This window comes from Ochlerotatus camptorhynchus, unplaced genomic scaffold (assembly GCF_037179485.1).
Source record: "Ochlerotatus camptorhynchus isolate MF236.1 unplaced genomic scaffold, CSIRO-AGI_Acam_v1.1 ptg000639l, whole genome shotgun sequence".
Classification (NCBI taxonomy): Eukaryota; Metazoa; Arthropoda; class Insecta; order Diptera; family Culicidae; genus Ochlerotatus; species Ochlerotatus camptorhynchus.
Genome location: NW_027041118.1, coordinates 1,351,927 through 1,372,746, shown reverse-complemented (window position 1 = coordinate 1,372,746; position 20,820 = coordinate 1,351,927). Strand labels below are relative to the sequence as shown.

Below are 20,820 nucleotides of genomic sequence, written 5' to 3'. Positions count from 1 at the left end.
TGGGTGCATCGCCTTCTTCCCAGAAATTTTGCTATTTCAATACATTAGAGGCGCACACGATTGCCATTGTTCGCTGATTGCGGGTCTCATGCCCGACGACAATGCAACGTCGTCGTCGTCATATTTTTCGGTTTATTTTTATGCGCCTGGAATAAAAGCTTATTTCCGGTTGAGGTACCGACCAAACCTACCTGGATTTAATGTTGAAAATTTTCGTTTCCCTCCCTTTTGTTGTTGCAGTTTATGGTTGTGCACATTTTCATTAGCCGTGGCCGTGGGTGCAGCACTGCTCCTGCCGATATCGATCGCCAGCAACGAGGTGCTGATACTGTATCCCAACAGTTACTACGTGAAGTGGCTCAACAGTTCGCTGATTCAAGGTGGGTATTGTAATATCAAGGTAGACTATGCAATGATGGATGGGATCGCTGTTGATGCGTTTTGGTGATGATATCTTGCCATATAGTTATAATTCCAATGCTAATACAGTCGGTCATGCGGGACGACTTTTATCTTTTGTTTCTGTGAAAAAAGCGATTGGGAGCAACCGGCAGATGGTTTGCGGTTTGTTGAAATATAAAATGAACTACATGCCCATCGTAGAATAATAACATTAATGGATCTTTTCTTGAACTAGACTTGGTGAAAACAGATACAATTTTATTTCGTTTAATGTAACTGATAAATGTAAACTCCTAGTAACAAGATTTTTCTCTAAGTACACTCAAGTACACAGGTGTGATGTTCTTATGTGTGGTAGGCTTGTGTAAAGAACACATCACTCATAAAAGATGAATCAGTTAGAGTTCATCTCATGAACGTTCATCGAACTACTTAGACATACCAATAACAAGTCATGATCTTCTAAACATGCACTGGAGGCCCTGTAGATTTCTCTTAATACCTTCTTGTTTTACCCTTTAGGTTCTCCACGTTTGCCAGCCCAAATACTTTCATCTACAATTTATCACTACCACTAGTACACAATGACTATTTTTCGTAAAACCCTTGTCAGCAAGCATCAGTAGTATCAATATTCTAGTACAATTTACACCTGCAACACATCGTCATCTAACCGCAAAATCGTTCCGTTCTAGGTCTCTGGAATCACGTGTTTCTGTTCTCCAACCTGGCACTGTTCGTGCTGCTTCCGTTTTCCTATCTATTCACCGAATCGTCCGGCTTCAGCGGCCACAAGAAGGGAGTGATGGCACGGGTCTACGAGACGTTTACCGTGTTCTCGTTGCTCGCGTTCATCGTATTCGGCATGACATATGTCATCTCGGCGCTACGTGATCCCGAACGGAACACCTTCCAGGCGCTGTTTAGTGAGTATAATGCAATTTCCGCCCCCACAACCGTTCACATCAATCTATGCTAACGTGTCCGTGTTCTGCTTTCTTTTCCATTTCAGATCTGGGAAAATATCATCTGCCATTTCTATACTCATGTGTATCATTTCTAGGAGTACTGTTATTGTTAGGTAAGTTGGAAATCAATTTCACCGCGGTTTCATGACGGCAACAACAACAACACCTAAAAAGCCTGACAGAAAACCGCATCGTGCCAATAAGCGGTTCGCCAATTTCCTCCTTGTGGTTGCGTTGCTGTTTCTTACCTCTGTTGAAGTAAAAGTTACAAAGCGATGAAAGTTTTGTCGATAAACGGTGTAAATAGAACACTGCGAAATCCAAACCAGAAATTGAGAGTGGGGGTTTCTTGCCATGAAATCAATTAGCAGCTTTACTATTTGACAGTCAAGCAAAATGATAGATGTTTATTGCGTTCGTTAATAGGAATGACACTGCTCTCTAAACCTCGTTAGAAGAATTTGACTGCACATCGTCCATCGGCAAGGTGCGATCCTTACTATCTCCACTACCTCCCATGGCTCCCAGGGATTCATCGGTCGCTCCCACCTCCGAACACGCCTTCCCTTCAATTTCCATCACGATCCGGTCAATATAGTCCCACTCTTTCGGGTTGTGCTTTTTTGCCTCCGATACACTTTTCTCGTAGGCTCTCATTTCCCCCAACAAATGGTACCCTTGGGCCCTGTAGATCCACGAGCGCAAATTCTTCTCATCCAGCTTACTGATCACAAAATCACAATCAATTATCGCTCGCTTGCACATTTGAATCTTGATGTAGGCCAACGCTCGATTATTATATAAAATAGGACTATCCCGAATCTGATCGATGGCTTTCGTATACATGCTGATTGCCTTCTCGAACTCTCCTCGCCGAAATGCCCGATTCCCCGCCCGTCTCAGGCCCTGTGCCGTTTGTTCCCGTTCCTTCCGCTCGGAGGCACGTCTAGCGGCATCACGCTCCACTTCTGCCATAAAAGCGAACTTGTCTGAAGCCATCGGTTTATCCAACGAATCTTCACTGTTCCGGTTGATGACGGTTCGTTCCTGATTCACCCGGACGATAAAGTTGTTGACGTCGATCTTTTCCAGGTCCTTTTTGTCTTCGCCCAGGAAGCTTGGGAACACATTTTAAATTAGGTAATCTTGAAAGAGAAATAAGAAACTTGTCGCAAACTTACTGTTCGGCGAATGTCACGCCCATTTGTTCCTTGCCCTTGTCGCCACTGGTCATCAAGTTGAGAATCTTCATCACCTCGTCCACCTTGCTCATCGAGGCTTCAAATTCCTCCTCGTCCTTTTTGCTGACCATTTTGCGAGTCCTGTTTTCTTTTTCACCCGAACAAAGCAGAGCGAACGGGTCTAGCCCGGTGAAAGGATGAACATCTAATGCTGGGCCAAGCAACAACTTTGCTGAGCGGCTTTTCCGACTTCAAGACAAGCTAGCCTGTTATTCTAGCCTGGTTACCGTTTCGATAACAATGCTGCCCTGTATCCAAGGACATAGTATGTCGACGACAACGACGCTGTGGTTTACAACTATCGCTATGGGGTGGATGTAGGGTTTCTTGTAGTTCAGTCGGTAAAGGCACAGCTATAAATCAAGACCATGCTGGAATTTCATTTTGCAGTTTGTGCAAAATGAATTAACCACTTCATCATTCGAGCAGTTTAAACGTTTACTACCACCCGAACTTTGAAATAAAACATTATGTCGAGATTTTTTCTTCTAGAACCACAAGAAATGTAGCCAACATTTGTGCGTTTCATAAAAAAAAAGGAAATTAGTTGGTCCAGATTTGTGAAATGAAACACTTGAAGTTTTGTTAAATGGAAGATAACCTTTTTTGCTGTTTAAAAAATACTTTCTGTAATTTTGGCTTTATTTTTCCCACAAATAACCTCCGAAAATTAACAGCTAGCCACGTTCTTTTTAAATGCGTACAATTTCGTTTTTTTTGTTGAATATTAACAACCGGGACATTTTTAAGATTTGAACTGGGAAAAACCGGGAATTTCAAAATGAAAATTCACTGGCCACCCTGAGTAAATAAATCTAGGGTCTTTATGGCCACATACATTTCCCGTTGAATCTGAATGTCCAAAAGAGCATTTTCTGGTCGCTCGGAAGCAGAATCGGTATGGCATTTTTCCTCTTTGATCATGATTGTATGCAATTTAGAAAAAAAAAATCGCGGGCCTCTACGTCTACTTTCAGGAATCGACCATTTCCCCGGTGATTCCGAATATCCAGAGTTCCATTTTCTGATCAATCGGTAACAGAATCTATATGGTGATTGCAAATTTCCTTTATGCTCATAATTGTATGCAATTTAGAAAAAAAAAATCGCGTATCTCTACGTCTACTTTAAGGAATTGATTATTTCGCCAGTGATTCCGGATATCCAGAGGTCCATTTTATGGCTACCCGGTAGAGGAATCGATATAGAATATTTCCTCTATGTTCATGATTGTATGCAATTTAGAAGAAAAAAAATCACGGATCTCTAGGTCTACTTACAGAAATTGACCATTTCTCCGGTGATTCCGGATATCCACAGGACCCCACCCAGTTGCATAATTGATATGCAGATAGATTATTACCTCTATGCTCATGATTGTTTACAGTTTAAAAAAAACGCGGATCTCTAGGTCTATTTTCAGGAACTAACAATTTTCCCGGTGATTCCGGATATCCAGAGGACTATTTTCTGGCCACCCTATATCAGGATCGAAATGGTGATTGCCTTTTTCCTCTATGCTCATGATTGTATCCTATTTCGAAAAAAAAATCACGAATCTCTAGGTCTACTCTCAGGAATTGACCATTTTGTCGGTGTCCGGATATTTTGAAGACCGTTTTCTGACCCGGTCGTAGAATCCATATGGTGATGGCATATTTGCTCTATGCTCATGATTGTATGCAGTTCAAAGAAATTCGCGGATCTCTAGGTCTACTTTCAGGAATTCTGGTTTTCCGCAGAGCCACCTCTCACGGGGTTTTCCGTTCATTGGCCAACCATAGGTGCATTCGGTTCCTTGTCTTTTTCGTTGGAAAGTAGATAGTCATAGCTTTCAAAAAGTGGCTCAATCTTAAAATTTGGTAACCTAATTGCCGAGAACCAGTCCTGTCAACATGAATCAACACGCATTTTGCTCGGGACTTTTCCGGGTTTTTTTTCCGTTCCGGCTGCCCAATAGACTGATGCAAATTTTGACATTTTCGCTTCACAGTGCTCAAACGGTTCTTAATCGGGTCCTGATCAGTCTCCCAACATTTGAACCCCTTTGATAAGAAACTGACTTGGCACAAACCATTTGAAGTTTATATGGAAATTACTATGGGAAATCCAAACTTTTTGTTCATTGTCTTCTTACCTTTTTTCCATATTGCACTGTTCAAAAATTCAAATGCTATACTTATGGAAAATTTTCTCAGCTACAACTTAGCAGAATATAGTTGAAGAGCTTTGAGTGGGTTGGTTTATTTCCTTTAAATTCCGTTATAATTGCTTATCTTTTGACAGATACGCGTATTTCGTCTACTACTTGCAGACTTCATCAGTGCCAAGTACTCAACACCACTTGTTGAGTACTTGGCACCGATGAAGTCTGCATGTAGTAGACGAAATATGCGTATCTGTCAAAAGATAAGCAATTATAACGGAATTTAAAGGAAATAAACCAACCCACTCAAAGCTCTTCATAAAAGGGATTCCGTTAAGAGGTTCGACAAATTTAAAGAATAGAATATAGTTGTTGAGCCAAACGTCAAATAAAATAGTTATTAATTGTTTAAGAGATTGATAATCTTATGGCATGATCAAGCAGCTGTTTTGTGAGCAACACTGTACCTTGCAGTGTGGCATAGTAGCCATGATTTTTGTGCTCTATTCTAAGCGCCAGAAACACCTATGTTGCCTGCTGAACAGTTGATTGAGCATAATCATAAGACATGTGTAGCTTGAATTATTGATACTTTTGCTGCTACATTATATTGAAAAGTGGTTTTCCCTCCCCATGGACATGGAGGTTGACGGTACTGAAGCAAATGGTTATGTTTAATTTTCTTTATATTTACAACGATGATGATTTCCTATAGTGACACATATCACCTTCTTAATGCTTCAGTATACCTCAAACGATTAATTCTTGGTTGTTAATAGAACTTCCTTGATGCAATCGGCTGCATTATGCAGACTGAGCAATTCTGATTATAGTATCAGATTTGTTCTGTATACAGAGGAACTGGGAGGGCTTATTAAAAACTTCTCACCAATAAAGTAATGATCTTCTTGTAAATTTTGCATATCATTTTATTAATATTTTATTTTATTTAAGCATATTATTTTTGTTACAGTCAATTTGCATTAGCATATGATACAAGAGATTTAATATTACTTGCTCGTTTTCGCGTAAAATAATCAATATTTATCTTACTTGTAATTACCTTTGAAAGTTTTTTTTTTTTTCAAGTTTTTTTTTGTGATCTGAAAATTTACCCAGTTTGGTTAGAAGTTTCGAAGCTAACGCATGTCCGCAGGCCTAATAGAAAGATAGGCAGAAAAAGTGATTTTCGGAGTTTTATTCGTTAGGTGTTGTAGTGGAGATTTGTGTTGTTGGATGCAGGAGGAGATTGGAGGGCGGGTGTTTGACGCATAGAGCCTGTCAATTTCGCTTTCAGAGTGTCGCAGTCAGCGGTTTTATGATTCGTGAGCGCTCGCGATTCGTAGAACCGTTGATTGTGACTGCAAGTGGATTTGGCAGGTTTTGTGAGTCGGACGCTTGCTTTTTGGCCTATTCTTGTGTCTAAAATGTGCAGAGTATCATTATAGGGTCTAATGGTTTTGAGAGTCCTGGTTGCATGAAATATATTCGTGAGAATATCTTTTTGAGATTTTAGTAGTCACGTTTTGTTTGTAGTTTATATTTTATTTCTTTCATGTAATTATCGTAAATAATAGTTATTCAATAATAGATAGTTCATCCATATATTCGGACTTTGACGCGAAGCGCTGTGGATTATGAGATGCTTGATGACCCTGGAGGGATCGATTTTGCTTACTGAGCAGAAAATCATGGATTTAATTTCAAGTTCTTCCACAGCACAATAAATCGCCACCATCATTTGTATATTTGATATTGAACATTAACCTTGGAAACTATTTGCATATCAAGCGAAAACGTAGTCCTGTATTGTCGCGAAGCGTTATGGTTCTGAGATGCTCGATGACCCTGGAGGGATCGTTTTTGCTTACTGAGCAGAAAATCATGGGCTTAATCCCAAGCTCTCCGTCATGACTCTTAAAATTCATGATCACTAAACAAAATGAATATGTTCTTTCGATAGCCGGCTATCGATAGATTAAATAAACAACAAATAAACAATACATACTATTGGTTGCATCGCCAACTTGAGGTGAATCCTAACCGAATACCCTACCCAACCCTCCAACTCCATAGCACTTATGAGGGTGTCGCTAAGTCGGTGGCCTCTCGTTAAGTAAGTACTACATCAACATTTCCTTCCCTATCCCTAGTTATGGTAAAGATGGGCGTGGCCGGGAATAGCGACAGTCATGCTTCTGTTACTCTTGTTTAGATTGGAACCAATGTTTACTCCCCAGCATTATTCCTGAAAGTAGTCTAACTGAGAATTTCAGAAGAGACGTGAGTGTCGCTAGTATCCAATCTACGAAGTATATCATAACAACGCTAACGCTAACGCTAACGCTAACGCATGCAGGGTTGCTTCCACTCACTTGCTATAGATGAGTGATTTTCGGAGTTTTGAATTCGTTAGATGTTGTATTGGAGATTTGTGCTGTTGGATGCGGGTGGAGATTGGAGGGCGGGTGTTTGACGCATAGAGCCTGTCAATTTCTCTTTCAGAGTGTCGCAGTTAGCGGTTTTATGATTCGTGAGCGCTCGCGATTCGTAGAATCGTTGATTGTGACTGCAAGTGGATTTGACGGGTTTTGTGTGTCGGACGCTTGCTTTTTGGCCTCTTCTTGTGTCTAACATGTGCAGAGTATCATTATAACGTCTAATGGTTTTAAGATTCCTGGTGGCGTGAAATATATTTGTGAGAATATCTTTTTGAGATTTTAGCAGTCACGTTTTGTTTGTAGTTTATATTTTATTTATTTCATGTAATTATCGTAAATAATAGTTATTCAAAGCGCTGTGGATTATAAGATGCTCGATGACCCTCGAGGGATCGATTTTGCTTACTGAGCAGAAAATCATGGATTTAACCCCAAGCTCTTCCACAGCACAATAAATCGCCACCATCATTTGTATATTTGATATTGAACATTAACCTCGGAAACTGTTTGCATATCAAGCGAAAACGTAGTCCTGTATTGTTGCGAAGCGTTATGGTTCTGAGATGCTCGATGACCCTGGAGGGATCGTTTTTGTTTACTGAGCAGAAAATCATGGGTTTAATCCCAAGCTCTCCATCATGACTCTTAAAATTCATTATCACTAAACAAAATTAATATGTTCTTTCGATAGCCGGCTATCGAGAGATTAAATAAACAACAAATAAACAATACATACTATTGGTTGCATCGCCAACTTGAGGTGAATCCTAACCGAATACCCTACCTAACCCTCCAACTCCGTAGCACTTATGAGGGTGTCGCTAAGTCGGTGGCCTCTCGTTAAGTAAGTACTACATCAACATTTCCTTCCCTATCCCTAGTTATGGTAAAGATGGGCGTGGCCGGAAATAGCGACAGTCATGCTTCTGCTACTCTTGTTTAGATTGGAACCAATGTTTACTCCCCAGCATTATTCCTGAAAGTAGTCTAACTGAGAATTTCAGAAGAGACGTGAGTGTCGCTAGTATCCAATCTACGAAGTATATCATAACAACGCTAACGCTAACGCTAACGCTACATTATATTGAAAAGTGGTTTTGGACAAAGTTGTAGCTGAGAAAATTTGCTACGAGCTCAGTTATCATTTTTCAAAGAAGAGCGATATGGTCAAATGGTTTGTGCCAAGTCAGTTTCTTATCGTAAGAGTTCAAATTTTGGAAGGCTAGTCAGGACCCGATTTTAAACCGCATGAGCACTGTGGTGCAAAAATGTCAAAATTTGCATCAGTCTACTGGCCAACCACAGGTCCAATCGGGTTTCTACTTGATACATATGAAAAAACCAACATAGCCATACCCAAATGGTGGCTGAATCATAATGATTGATCATCGCACTGCCGAGAACCAGCCATGTCAACATGCATCGACACGCATTGCAGTCTTATCAGTTATTACACATCACGATGTGTTGAAACATTTCCTTGCTTCAAAATCTTTGTATCAAAGCCAATTTCAAGACCCTTGGACTGTTCTAGATTTCAGGATAACTACAGTCACTTTGAAGAACTATTAAGAAAATTTTGAATTTTTTTCCAAAGCAAATTTGAGCAGATTTTAGAATGAATTCTAGAGATAAACCAAGGTATTTCAGAGAATATTTTCTAGGTACCTTTACGAAAACCTTCAGGAGAGTTTTTACTAGATCTCCCAAGAGTGAAGAGGATTTCAGGATTCTTGAAAAATACCAAGGAACGTGAATTTTGTGTGTACAGTTCCAAAATAATTATGCGAAGATCTATAAGGATAGTTCGAGTAAAATTCCAAATGCATTTCGAAAAGAATTTCTAGAAAATGTTAATGAGAATTCCATGCAATTTTCAGAAGAATTTAGAAACTCCAAGATAATTCTGAGCGAATTTTGAAGACAATTCTCGGTGGGAGTATTTCCCATGCCAGATGGTGTTGACAGGGAAGGGGGATTACAAGTTTTGCTCACAAAAGTCAATAGGCCCTTTTCAATTGTTGGTCTGAGGTGAATTCTACGGAGAATTTCATGCAAATTTAAAAACAAATTGAAGTTCCAGTGAATTCTTAGAAAGAGTTTAAAATTCGAAGAAAGGATGAATTTTAAGAATTTTTTAGAGTGTTCTACAGAGACATTCTTTACTATTATAAAAACCTTTTCAAGGGATTTCCAGAGAGAATTTCAAATTAATTTTAGAAGAATTCTGGAGAGATCTCTGTGAAAGGAAATTAAACTAAAAGAAAATATCAAGCCTGTAAAGTTTTGAGCAACATTTTCATACACAAATTGTGAAGACTTCGAACCTGTCGCAGATCCAAATTCAGGATCCAGCAAAGGTACTGCTGTCTTAGAAATTATTCATTTAAGGGGGTATTCCCGATCTTTTTTTTCAAAAAATCAAATTTTTTTTCACGTTTTTTGTGTGCTTTAGACTATATACTTTCATCCCCCCAAGCCGTTTTCCGATCAGCGAATTCGGTGTCCAGGTATAGCTGACTAATGGTAAGAACCCCCAAAATGGTTTTAACTAAAGTCAAAACTTTAAACGCGTTTTTCTCGAAACCACATTTTTTTATCGGGCGAAGATTTTTCTCAGAAACTATAAGAGATATTGACTTGAATCTTTCCGCATTTTGTTCCTTATTAAATTTTTTGGAGCTTCTCCCACTTTCAGCCAAAAATATTAACATTTAACATTGTTTGAAGCACCTTAAAGCTGCAAAAAAGCGGGCTAAAAATCGCCTGTTTTTTTATATGGCCGCCATTTTGTTAATTTGCAAGATTTTTTACTGCCAACGGGAGAAGCTCCAGAGAATCTTATGCATATTATTAATTTCATCACGAAATCTGTTTCAGATGAAGCCGTTCCAGAGAAAAGTCTTCGCCCGTCCAGGCGTTTGCGGCGAACAGGGGTCTGTTTGCCGCCATTTTGTGACGTCAATAATGTCTTTTTTTATGTCGAAAAAAATTTATTTGTAAACTTTAATGTTCAATAAACAAGAATCCCAAAGAGTTAGGCGCATTACTATTCATTTTCCTTGAAAAAAAATAATTGAAAAACAGGCCGAAAAAAGGCAAAAGATTGGGAATACCCCCTTAACCTTCGGCTTGATCGCTTTCAGTTTTGTGATTAATTAATTTCCATAATTAATCGCGATAATTTCCAACATTCCGGGAGAAAAACGGGAAAATTGCTAATCGAGATTTGCTGGTCACCATGAAGATGATTTGGAGATTTGGATGAATTTATGTCCCTAGGGTAGAATGCGGATCCTTCCCGCTTTTGGCAACACGAAATTTCTGTCTTTTTTGCATTCTATAAAATGTATGGAACGCTTTATTTAATTTGAAATTGTACTGGATCACTATTCATGGGTTAGAGGTCCGTGTGATATTTCATCAAAAAATGTCCACAAAGCACCAATATATTCTGAGGAAAGTTATAGCTGATGGAATTGTGTTGCAAAAAGCGGGAACTTGTGCTGATTGCCGTGCTGGTGTTTTTCGGTGCTGTTAACATTGTCGCATCTGGCACAAACTTGATCGGATTACATCCTTTTTTTTAAAAATCTACATTATGTACCAGCACATATATGAAATTAGTAACCCAATTGCAATTCCATCCAGTGTGTACCCCCATGGGCTTCGTAAGACTGTTCGGCGTCGTCGGCCAGGTGTTGGTCAAGCCGAACTTGCTACGCGACGTCAACGAAGAATTCCATGCCTTCAACCTGGAGGAAGCAACCGTACGACGCAAGCTGGCGAACGCCAACATCAATATTGGTAAGAATGCTTCTATCCTCAAAAGTTTTGCTCAGTGAACCTCAACTTTGCCTCTCTTTTTTCCATCCTCCAGAGCTGAAAAGCGTAACGACGGTCGATTCCGCACCGTCCAAGCTGTGCGGAGCCCTAGAGGATTTGTATCAAATCCGGCCGACAAACGGCGGCAGCATCAACGAGTCCGCCAAACTTTTCGAAAGACTGAGAGAACTTGAGGCTGAACGAAAATTACTAGGTAAATTTGTTTTCAGATTGAGTGTTGTTGTTAGGGGAAATTCTAACCGATTTTGATGTTTCTTATCGGCAGATAAGCAACGCAGCTCGTCAGCGTTGCAGAGAAATCTTGTCTATCCGGTAGCAATGTTGCTATTACTTCTACTGACCGGAATCACCGTATTGCTGGTCGTCCAGAATACGTTGGAATTGCTGATTGGAATCAAAGCCGTTCCACTGAGTACTCGGGTAGGTGTATTATATTTGTTGGTAGGCAGCAGTTTGGCAAAACAAATAACCATGATTCATTTCCAGCAATTCACCCTGGGAATCACTTCCCTCTCCAAGCTAGGGCCCCTGGGGGCCGCCCTCGAGGTGTGCATCATCATGTACCTCGGGGTAACTTCGGCGGTAGGTCTCTACACGATGCCATTCATGCGGAACGTTCGTCCGCAGCGACGAAAGACGTCTCTCTCACAGCTGATTGCCAACTGCGCGCTGGTGTTGATCCTCAGTTCCGCGCTGCCATTGCTGTCGCGCATTCTCGGTGAGTTTTCACATGGGCTATTTCTGAAGCGACTTTCTAATGCCGCCGTTTTTGCAGGAATCACCAACTTCGATCTCCTGGGCGATTTTGGCCAGATCGAGTGGCTCGGCAACTTCATGATCGTGCTGCTGTACAATGTGATCTTCGGTACGGCGGCCACGCTCTGTCTGGTCAACAAGTTCACGGCGACCGTGCGGCGGGAGCTGTGCGCACGGTTAGTTGAAAACTATTTCATTTTCACTAGCTATCTGTCGTTTATCATCAACTAGCGACTGGGGGGTGAGCTTGCGTAGTCTCATTGATTGCGATTGGAAGTCAGTTAAGGTTTTTTTTTTTTGCTGTTTGTGCCGTATGTTAGATTTTTCGTGAAATAGCAAAATAGCTAAACCGTTAAAGTAGGGTATCTACAGAAGAGCAATACTACAGCAGCATACGTGCGATAGAGTAATATTATGCACAATCATTAACGATAAACAAATACGAACAATTGGAATCATGAGGCACAAGTGCACGGGTGACCACGGCACAAAAATATTTAGAAAATAGTTCCACATGTACATTATTTATTTTTAGCTTAGCTATAATTGCATAACGAGACTTTAAACAAACTCAACGATTGAATGGTCTATTTGATGTGCATGGCTTATTCTTTTTAGTGTGCGTGATCAGCTTCAGATAGCTTGGGCTACATTATGCAGCGGGAAATGTGGAGTTTTTGAGATACTAAATATCCTATATTGCTTGAACACAACAATCGGACAAAACTGAGTCATCTCCTGATAAGTTCAGTGTCAAATTCTGTTTTGAGTTTTCTGAATCTCAATTTGCAGTTCAATTCTTCGGCGATGACGGTGCTGTCGGTGATTGTGTGGTATGCGTGAGCCTATGCCGCAACCACAGCGGGTCTGGATTCGGTTCTCCCAAGTAACTTTTCAGACCTCGATAAAGCTAGGGTTTTCTGAATTTACAAAAATTTCGATGGATTCTGAGATTTCCTGGAATGTCGAATAATATACCCTATGACAACCTGCAAGTCCCTAAGAGTTGACATGACATTCACTTCAGAATGCTCCTGTTTCCCTAGAACTTCTGGTCAACATTGTCTTCTGTTATGTACGGTACTTCCGGATTAAAATGATCTTGAGTGGTTGTAACAAGTCTATCTTTATTGTCTAATTCGGAATCAATCGTCAGGTGACAAATATGTAATTCAAAGGATATTCTGATAGGATTGCAAGTCCAATGATTGCTGGGATCCAACATCTTGGAATATAGGGGAAATTGCTCTAATGTTGGCCTATGGATCTAAGATTGGGCCCATCGCTAAAAATCTGCTATTTATCAATTTCATCTAGATGAACGCGTCAACTCTTTTAAGAAGTTCTTTGAAACTCTGCTAGGAATTTCTTTTAAACTATCATTAGAATTACATTAGAATATTCATTTGAATTGCCACCTGAAATTCCTTGCAACTCTTCTAAAGATGTTTTTCCTCTTTTCTTCTCCAGAATTTCTTTAGAGCCATCTTCGGAATTCATTTTTTTTAGATTTCTGCATAGTTTTTCTTTAATGTATCCTCAGAATTTGCTTTATATTCGCTCAAGAATTCCTTATTAAATTCTCTTCAGAAGACCATTAGCTTATCTTTAAAATTCGACTGGAATTCTAATCACAATCCAAATATTCTTCAGAACTTTGAAATGTGTAAGATCTAAAATCCATCCAAGCCTCAGTATCTTGAAAATTTTCTAAAATCCTAACATCTTATAAATTTAAGTATTCCGTATTCCAACTTTTAAATCCAATCCATGGCATTTCCCATTTCAATCTAATGAACCATACAATACTTTCGGTAGGTGGCATTGTGGAAATTTGAATTCTGTAACTTTCTGATTGATCTTACTATCACCTCGTAATGAATCTGTAACTTCACGATTGCTGCAGTGCAGCAAACAGGGGGTTCCAATTTCATGAGCGATGTCGCAACGGTGACCGAGATTTGTGCACTAGAAAAGTTGATGTTATAGGGAATGACGGCCATTTGTGGAATCTTCAAGAAATCAACAAAGACGGTACAGGAAGAGTTCGAATTTGCGTATTGTCTGATGAGTCGGTTCACCTCGATGCATATCGACTCCGCTACTTCCTCCGAAAGTATTATCAGGAAAGCTAACTGCTAATGTGAGACAATGTTAAAGTGGCAAAACTTCTAGTACAAACAAAGCATGTCGTTAGCAACCAGTGTTGAAGTTAACAGGCCTATGATGATCTTAACCGACTTGTTGTAAACAGGAGCCAGGAAAATCTACAATGCCGCTCATAGTAAGCGCGTCCCATAGCACAAATTAGCAAGCCGAGAAAAACGCATTTTGAACTAGCTTCGTACCATTGCTTCTTATGCAATCGTACAACCGGTGGACTGTTTTTCCAAACTTTTCCAGAGCAAAGTTGATGAGTTTATCCAGTATTATGAAACTATGGGTGATTAGCTACCACTTCCATGGAAAAACTCGGTTTTGACAAAAACGACGAGCGGCAGTACATGTTAGTTTGGAACCATAGAAAATCTTGCGTTAATGATGGCGTTGAGAGTTCTGAGGCTGACGTCCCTATTGTTACTGTGCTATTGCTTCGATAGAGATTTCAGCAGAAGCATTCTTGTTTTGCAAGTGGTCTTTTAAGGTCAGATGCCGATCGATACGGCCGCCCAGACTACGTATTGCTTTCCGTCATCATGTCAAATCGGTCCACCTAAAAACTTTCTCCGAAGCAAACCTGTCTTTAGGCTGAAAATGTACTCGAAAACAGCGAGACTCACAAAAATGGTCGCCAAACATACATTGCTTTATTGGATCTCCGTTCCATAACCGAATGGCCCAAAACTTTTCAATCGGATGAAGTTCCGGCGAGATCGGTAGGTTGACGTCTTATGATACAAAAACAACATTGTTGTCTCTGTACCAGTCTAACACCGGCCACAGGTAGTGGAAGGATGCCAAATCCGGCCAAAACAGCGTCTCGCCTCCATGAGACTGCAGGAAGGGTAGGCATTCGTCCCGGTAGATTTGCCCGTTGATGGAATCCGTCGTGATGTACGTCTGGCTCATCTTGCCGCACCCACAGATGGGTTGTCAAACCAAGTACTTTTTGGTGAATTTGTCCATCTTCTTCTTCCTTACCTCCTTAGGGACTGCCAACCATGATGTGGTAACGTAAAACTCTTGCCCCGGCAACTGCTTTGTGTCAACCTTGATGTAAGTCTCGTCGTCCATCACGATGCACCTCGGTTTCGTCAGCCACACCTGGTACAGCTTCCCGGCACGGGTTTTGGCCACCGTGTTTTGTTTGTCGTTCTGGTTCGGTGCCCTCCGGACCTTGTAGACGTGGATGGCGGCACGTTTCATTGAACAGACTTAACACCTACACAACAAAAAATAAATTTTAATATTACATCCAAGAGGATGCACTTCAAACATGTCAAAAATCTCGTGTAATTTTTATTGCCACAAAAATAAACAAATGCAGTAAAAGCAGCGTAATGTCAGTTCATGCACTGTATTAATGATAATTTTGACCTTTTTGGCAAGTAATATTACACCATGATTTCGACACGATTGAAGTGCATCCACTTTGATGTGATATTAAAGTTATTTTTTTGCTGTGTACCTGGCCTTCACCAGATCAGCTGTCTTCGGTTTCTGCCTGCCCGCCGCTGGGTTGTCTGGGTCTCCTTGAATGACTTCACCACCCGGGAAATCGTCGAATGATGGATTCCCAGGTGTTTCCCGATCCATCTGTGGGACGCAGTCGGATTTTCCACGACGGAACACAAGATTTTTTGGCGGATCTGCTCTTGCTCTGATGCCATCTCGATAACCACTTGACAGATTGTGATGACATTCTGCCGACATTACACTCTTAGCTAGGTTAAGTAAAAATTTTATAAATTTTTACCCACATGCTAAAAAGTTACAAACTAATCAATGTGTCTCACTTTTTTCGAGTACAGTTTTTAGTTACAAAAACAAAAACAACTTTTATGGTGGTCAGCACGATGTTATTCGCATAGACGAAGATGAATATGATTTCGTTCATTGCTACCAAAAAGATGGTAACAGCGATGACGAAGCTGCTAGCTGTGCTGATCATTTCTAGATAAACATTTCAAAAGGTCCTATCTGCATTGATCGAATATCTTCATCGAGTTTCATTTTCGTTAATAACTTAGTTGCAAAACCTTTCTCTGTTGTATTTGACGTTTTGGACGCTAGATAAGAACCTCCTTTATCAAACTATGTATGTGGTAAAATTAGTGTGAAATCTGTTTGCATAACAGTGATCATCACAAGAGAAAGTCGATGAAGATAATCGATCAAAGCAGATAGGACCATTTGAAATCTTCATCGAGATTCGATCAATTCAGGATCTCGGGAGATTTTGTCTTAATGGTGGATTGCCACTAGCACAGTTCCACTAGCTGATTGATAGCTCTGAAGAAGGAAAATATGTTCAATGCTCCACATTTACCCATAGTAGATATCCATATATGATTCTCGTTCGCCAACGCTATCCTCTACCGTCTATCTTAATTTATTCCATTTATTTTCTAATCAACTAGTCTTTAAGCATCATACCATCTGTCGAAACACTAGTACCCGACGCAAACAAGACTGTATCTCTATACTGTAAAACCTGAGTCTACGTAAGAGTGACACACCTAACCGACCTCGACTGCCAACTCTTGACTTAAGAATTACATACCTATATGCATTTATTTCTCTTCATTATTGCCATCCATTAACTCCTTGATTTCGATAGATATTTTGTTTTATTAAATCGAAAAGTATAAATTTCCCTTTTCCAAGTGTTAAGAAAAACCAAGTGAGAACAAAAGAATGATATTACATATACAGACAATATTATTTATGAATATTGAGTAAGAGTTGTAGCTTTCGATCACTGATAAGGAAGCAAGTAAAGAATTTCACTGCAATTGAAATTTCCCATGCATTTAGTTTCATTTTTGTTTGATGACTGCAATCCCTGACTGAGCTTTCGTTTGCACCGCCGCCGTTTGTCGTGTGAATAACAAACGTTTGTACTTAGCAATATGCGCGCCTTACTAACTCTCCTCCGGCCATCGGAAAATGCCACCATGCTCTTCCATCCGACAGTACGACAGTAGTTGAGTGTGTCCTGCCTCGATAATCGCATCGAAATCAGAGTCACTAACCACACGTAATCACTTCTCGATCACAGATTGAAGGCCCTGTTCGACTACAGTAGCCATCTGGAGTCCTCCAGCATATACCAAAGCTCACTATCGCATCTGGCTACTCACAGTCATCACCAACCGCCACCGCCGCCTTCCGTGCTGCAGTCAAATGGTCAACCATCGAACCATCACATAGTTTTAGAATCCAGCAGCGACATGCCCGTTACGCAACGATCAAATCATATCGACAACGGTGAAATTAGCCAGGCACCCACCAACAACAACGGTGGAGTGGAACACAAGAAATCCGTCTAAATTTTACCAAACAACACTAAATTGACCTTTAAATGTAAATCTTTGTGACCATACATGTGTGATATCAGCATTTCTTCGCTATCCCATCAAATCTAGTTGAACGTTGATGCAACCTCCCGCCATCATTTGAACGCAACAAGAGAAATTGTCAGTATTGTATCCAGAAAAAAAATACCTAAAACTCAAATAAAATCATAGGAAAAAAATATTGCCTGCAAGTGTGAATAATCTATTGTTTATTTTTGTAGCCAGAAGATGTTCACCGTCCGAAAATCCCAATCCGCCGCCGTTGAATGGTCTCTCGAATCCAATCGTAAAAGTGTGACACCCGTGCGAATCCATCCGGGAGTCCAGCAGCGCAGCCTTCGCCCGGTAGGAATCCTACTCCGAAGCTAGCTATCCCGATCAACTTTCCGTCACTCACCAAAGGACTACCGGAGTCACCCTGCTCGAAACGATGATCGTTCAAAATTAATTCCAACATACATCCACCCAACTACATCACCTACCCCACAAATGCCTTGACCTTCTTTGGTAAAAGTGCACAGAATCCAGTCGCCAATGTTGGCCAACAGTGCCTTGCATCGCCGTTCGCCGATGACCTTCAACCGAGCATACTGTAGCCTATCCGATAGTGGACCGCCGCTCTGTAGAGTACCTCCCCATCCGGTGATCGTTGCTTCCGTCCCATCTTCGATGTAACTTTTGGAGATTTCAATTTTCCTCACCCTATTCGGAAGCCACAGGAATATCCCCCTTATTTGCACCAAGCCGATGTCGTTTGCCGCTCGAGAACGCTCATACTGAGGATGCACAACCAATCGCACCACGCGGAACCGGGAACCGCCTTTGCTCAGCTGAGTCGTACCGACGACGACCGTCATGTCACTTGGTCTTGCCCTAGCAATTATACAATACAATAGTTATTGACACAAGTTCACTGTTCCTCGCTTTAAGATCCTATACTGACTCCATAAGGCAGTGGGCCGCCGTTAGAACCCACCGCCGGTCGATGATTACTCCACCGCAGAAGTGCCCATCCTGTTGGAGTGAGGCCTGATGGGGTGTTGGTCCTGCATTGCCACCACCGACGACAAACTCCCGGATCGACGTGGTGACATTTTCGTTGGCGATCACATGTTCGGAAGCAATCGCCAGCAGCACCAGCAACGTAAGTACCATCATAGAGCTAAGCTAAGCTATTGTGTAGGGGTCGATCTTTTCGAGCTTGCAACGTGTTCTTAAAACTAGCGCAAACTAACTGGAATTAGTTTTCATTTTCATTCCCTGTGGCGAGAAGTGATGCCTTGAATTTTGAGTCGTTATCATTTTAATATTCAACAGCGGAAGTGGGATGACAAATATCGGCACAGGTGATAACTCAACCATAAAGATGCACGGTGTTAAGGTGTTTAGTTTTAAAGGAACTTGTAATCTAATAGTTTGGTTCATAACCCCAAAATATGAGTCTGCGATAATTGGAAAAGATTGATGATGACGTTTTATACCGAACACGTCGTTAACTTTATAAGGTTATTTTCTATTAGGGTAGTTAACCGTAAGCAGGGTGTAGTTAAATTAGTTAAAGCTGTAAATTACAGCTTTTGCGTGCGTCTGAGGAAAGGTTTTCTGCGTCCCGATGATCGGATGTGAGGCATGCAGCTTAAAAATAGCTCTATTCATATTGAACTGACAAACCAAGTCAGGATGTGTGATGAAGAACGAAAAAGAGTTCGACAGTGAGCATGCATAAGGGCGTAAACGCGATGAATGATTCTCTTCGTCGATTTTCTCTTTTGTTAATAACTCGCTATATTTAACGTTTGCTGTTGCTTTTGATAGCCAATACAACCTGTTACAAAATTGAAAATTGTTTCGCTTAGCTGTAGCAATGCATACGATAGCATAAACCAGGTTGCACAATGTCGTAGGTGGTACGAGCTCCAAACTGTTGTTAAGGAGGAGACCCAGCTTCATCCGTTGCTGTTAGATAATAATTTGTGGTTAACCACTACCTCTTAGATACAGGATGAGTCTCCCTCCAACAGACTAGAGCTGTCCTGGCCACGTCCTTGCATCTGGTGGGATGGGAGAGGAATGTTAGTCCGACACTTACTTAAGAGCGATGCAGAGAACTCTACGACCCCTCATAAGTATCACGGGAAGGGTGGAATTTCGTTAGTATGGAGGGAAAGCCATAGGATACGCCCAGCCGGCGTTGCTTGCAATTATATAAAGTATTGGATATATAAAACCTGTAAATCATTTGTCCGTTTACCGTTGTTGCTGCCCATTACCTACACCCATTATTGGAAACAATCTTCAGATTCCGGAATTGCGAGAATTGTGATCCTGATCACTAATAGAACATCCATTCTGACCGCATTTCTCCTTCCGTTCGAAGCGCAGAGTTTCGTAGTAACGTTTAATCACACGACTCACCGTTGACTGCACGATTCCGAGTTGTTTTCCGATGTCCCGAAGAGAGAGTTGAGGATTTTCCAGGTGCTTGCGCAAAATCAATTCGTGACGTTGTTTTTCGGGTGACGCCATTTTTTTCCAACTTTCGAACAGTGATGCCAGATGATTTTTTCAAAAGTCTGTATGAGCGTCAAAAAATATGTCTGTATTTGTCTGTATTCTAGAAAAATCACCGCATTGCAGATTTCGTATTTCCCACATGTATTTTGGCTATAAAATTACTCGCCACATACTAAACTAAACAAATAAGCATTTTTAAACTTAATAAAGTGCGTTTTTGCAGTTTTTTTTTTTAATTTTAGTACAAAAAATACGAAGTCAAAACTTAAAAAGCATTTTGCTGTTTAAAATCACGAGTTTAAAAAAAAAATCCCGTTCAAGGTCCATGTACCGAACCATCGGAATTAAATGACAAAGTAAAAAAGAAACATAGGCATGTGGGTAAGGCTAGAAGAAGGGAAAATCTATTATTTCAAATAAAAATAAATGAGAAATGATCAGAACTTACCGAACAGATTTTATTATTTAGTCTTATCATACATGTTGCTTGAAAATAGTCGAAAAGCTGTTTTTATGATTTCAGTGATTCCTTTTTTTTATTTTGATGGCTTTTTCATATTCCAGGGCTGGCAGCGAGTCACTTTTTAGTGATTTGGTAGTGACCAAGTCACCAAGCAAGTCACTAAAAAGTCTCTTTTTTTAAGGCCAAGACACTAAAGTCACTTTTTCTTGTAATCAGTCACTATTTTAAACTTTTTTTTATCGTGGAATTATTTCAAGATTGATCATTCTTCTTGCAGTGTGAAGGAAAGCCCTACATTTTGTTCTATTGTTTGAACAATTCGAAGTTGACGACCTTGTATAGAGTTTTTTGACTTTTAATCGCCTTTCTCTATCTGCACTCATTTGGTTAAATAAAGTTGCCTGAGTTTTCCAGGTTGTTCCATAACTTTGCCGGATAATTTCCAGGTTTATAATTTATTGTAAAACAACAACAACAAAAATTAGAAAAGACCTGACAATCAGTTTAAAAAACAGCTTTACTTT

General features: G+C 40.4%; 3 protein-coding genes across 4 annotated transcripts in view; 1 reads left to right on the top strand and 2 right to left on the bottom strand.

Moving 5' to 3' along the window:
• The window catches only part of lili (LMBR1-like protein), a 120,413-nt gene that overhangs the window by 60,110 nt on the left and 39,483 nt on the right, over positions 1-20,820 (top strand). Inside the window, exons 3-11 of one of the 2 annotated variants that reach the window (XM_065237691.1) lie at positions 241-380; positions 1,098-1,328; positions 1,415-1,483; positions 10,850-11,005; positions 11,079-11,237; positions 11,310-11,464; positions 11,531-11,762; positions 11,820-11,976; positions 17,022-17,434. In XM_065237691.1, the coding sequence (XP_065093763.1) occupies positions 241-380; positions 1,098-1,328; positions 1,415-1,483; positions 10,850-11,005; positions 11,079-11,237; positions 11,310-11,464; positions 11,531-11,762; positions 11,820-11,976; positions 17,022-17,292 (1,570 nt within the window). In that variant the 3' untranslated portion in view covers positions 17,293-17,434. Of the gene's footprint in view, positions 1-240; positions 381-1,097; positions 1,329-1,414; positions 1,484-10,849; positions 11,006-11,078; positions 11,238-11,309; positions 11,465-11,530; positions 11,763-11,819; positions 11,977-17,021; positions 17,435-20,820 lie in introns of those variants that run through there. The other variant, XM_065237693.1, reaches the window with a different exon arrangement.
• On the bottom strand, positions 1,777-3,086 carry LOC135714386 (tetratricopeptide repeat protein 12). The gene is made up of 2 exons (XM_065237733.1): positions 2,552-3,086; positions 1,777-2,487 (listed from the first exon to the last, which is right to left on the bottom strand). Exons 1-2 carry the CDS (start codon positions 2,680-2,682, stop codon positions 1,812-1,814), a joined length of 807 nt encoding a protein of 268 aa, XP_065093805.1. The 5' UTR covers positions 2,683-3,086; the 3' UTR covers positions 1,777-1,811.
• Positions 17,515-18,532, bottom strand: LOC135714358 (chymotrypsin-2-like). The gene is made up of 3 exons (XM_065237706.1): positions 18,263-18,532; positions 17,802-18,192; positions 17,515-17,737 (listed from the first exon to the last, which is right to left on the bottom strand). The coding sequence occupies exons 1-3, from the start codon at positions 18,475-18,477 to the stop codon at positions 17,552-17,554; spliced, it is 792 nt and encodes a 263-aa protein (XP_065093778.1). The 5' UTR covers positions 18,478-18,532; the 3' UTR covers positions 17,515-17,551.

Coding starts and splice junctions, on each gene's coding strand:
- LOC135714386 (XM_065237733.1), bottom strand. CDS start 2,682: ATGGTCAGCAAAAAGGACGAGGAGGAATTTGAAGCCTCGATGAGCAAG. Junction 2,488..2,551: donor GGCGTGACATTCGCCGAACA/GTAAGTTTGCGA, acceptor TGTGTTCCCAAG/CTTCCTGGGCGAAGACAAAA.
- LOC135714358 (XM_065237706.1), bottom strand. CDS start 18,477: ATGATGGTACTTACGTTGCTGGTGCTGCTGGCGATTGCTTCCGAACAT. Junction 18,193..18,262: donor GCGGCCCACTGCCTTATGGA/GTCAGTATAGGA, acceptor TATAATTGCTAG/GGCAAGACCAAGTGACATGA. Junction 17,738..17,801: donor AAGGTCAAGGCATTTGTGGG/GTAGGTGATGTA, acceptor CGTTTCGAGCAG/GGTGACTCCGGTAGTCCTTT.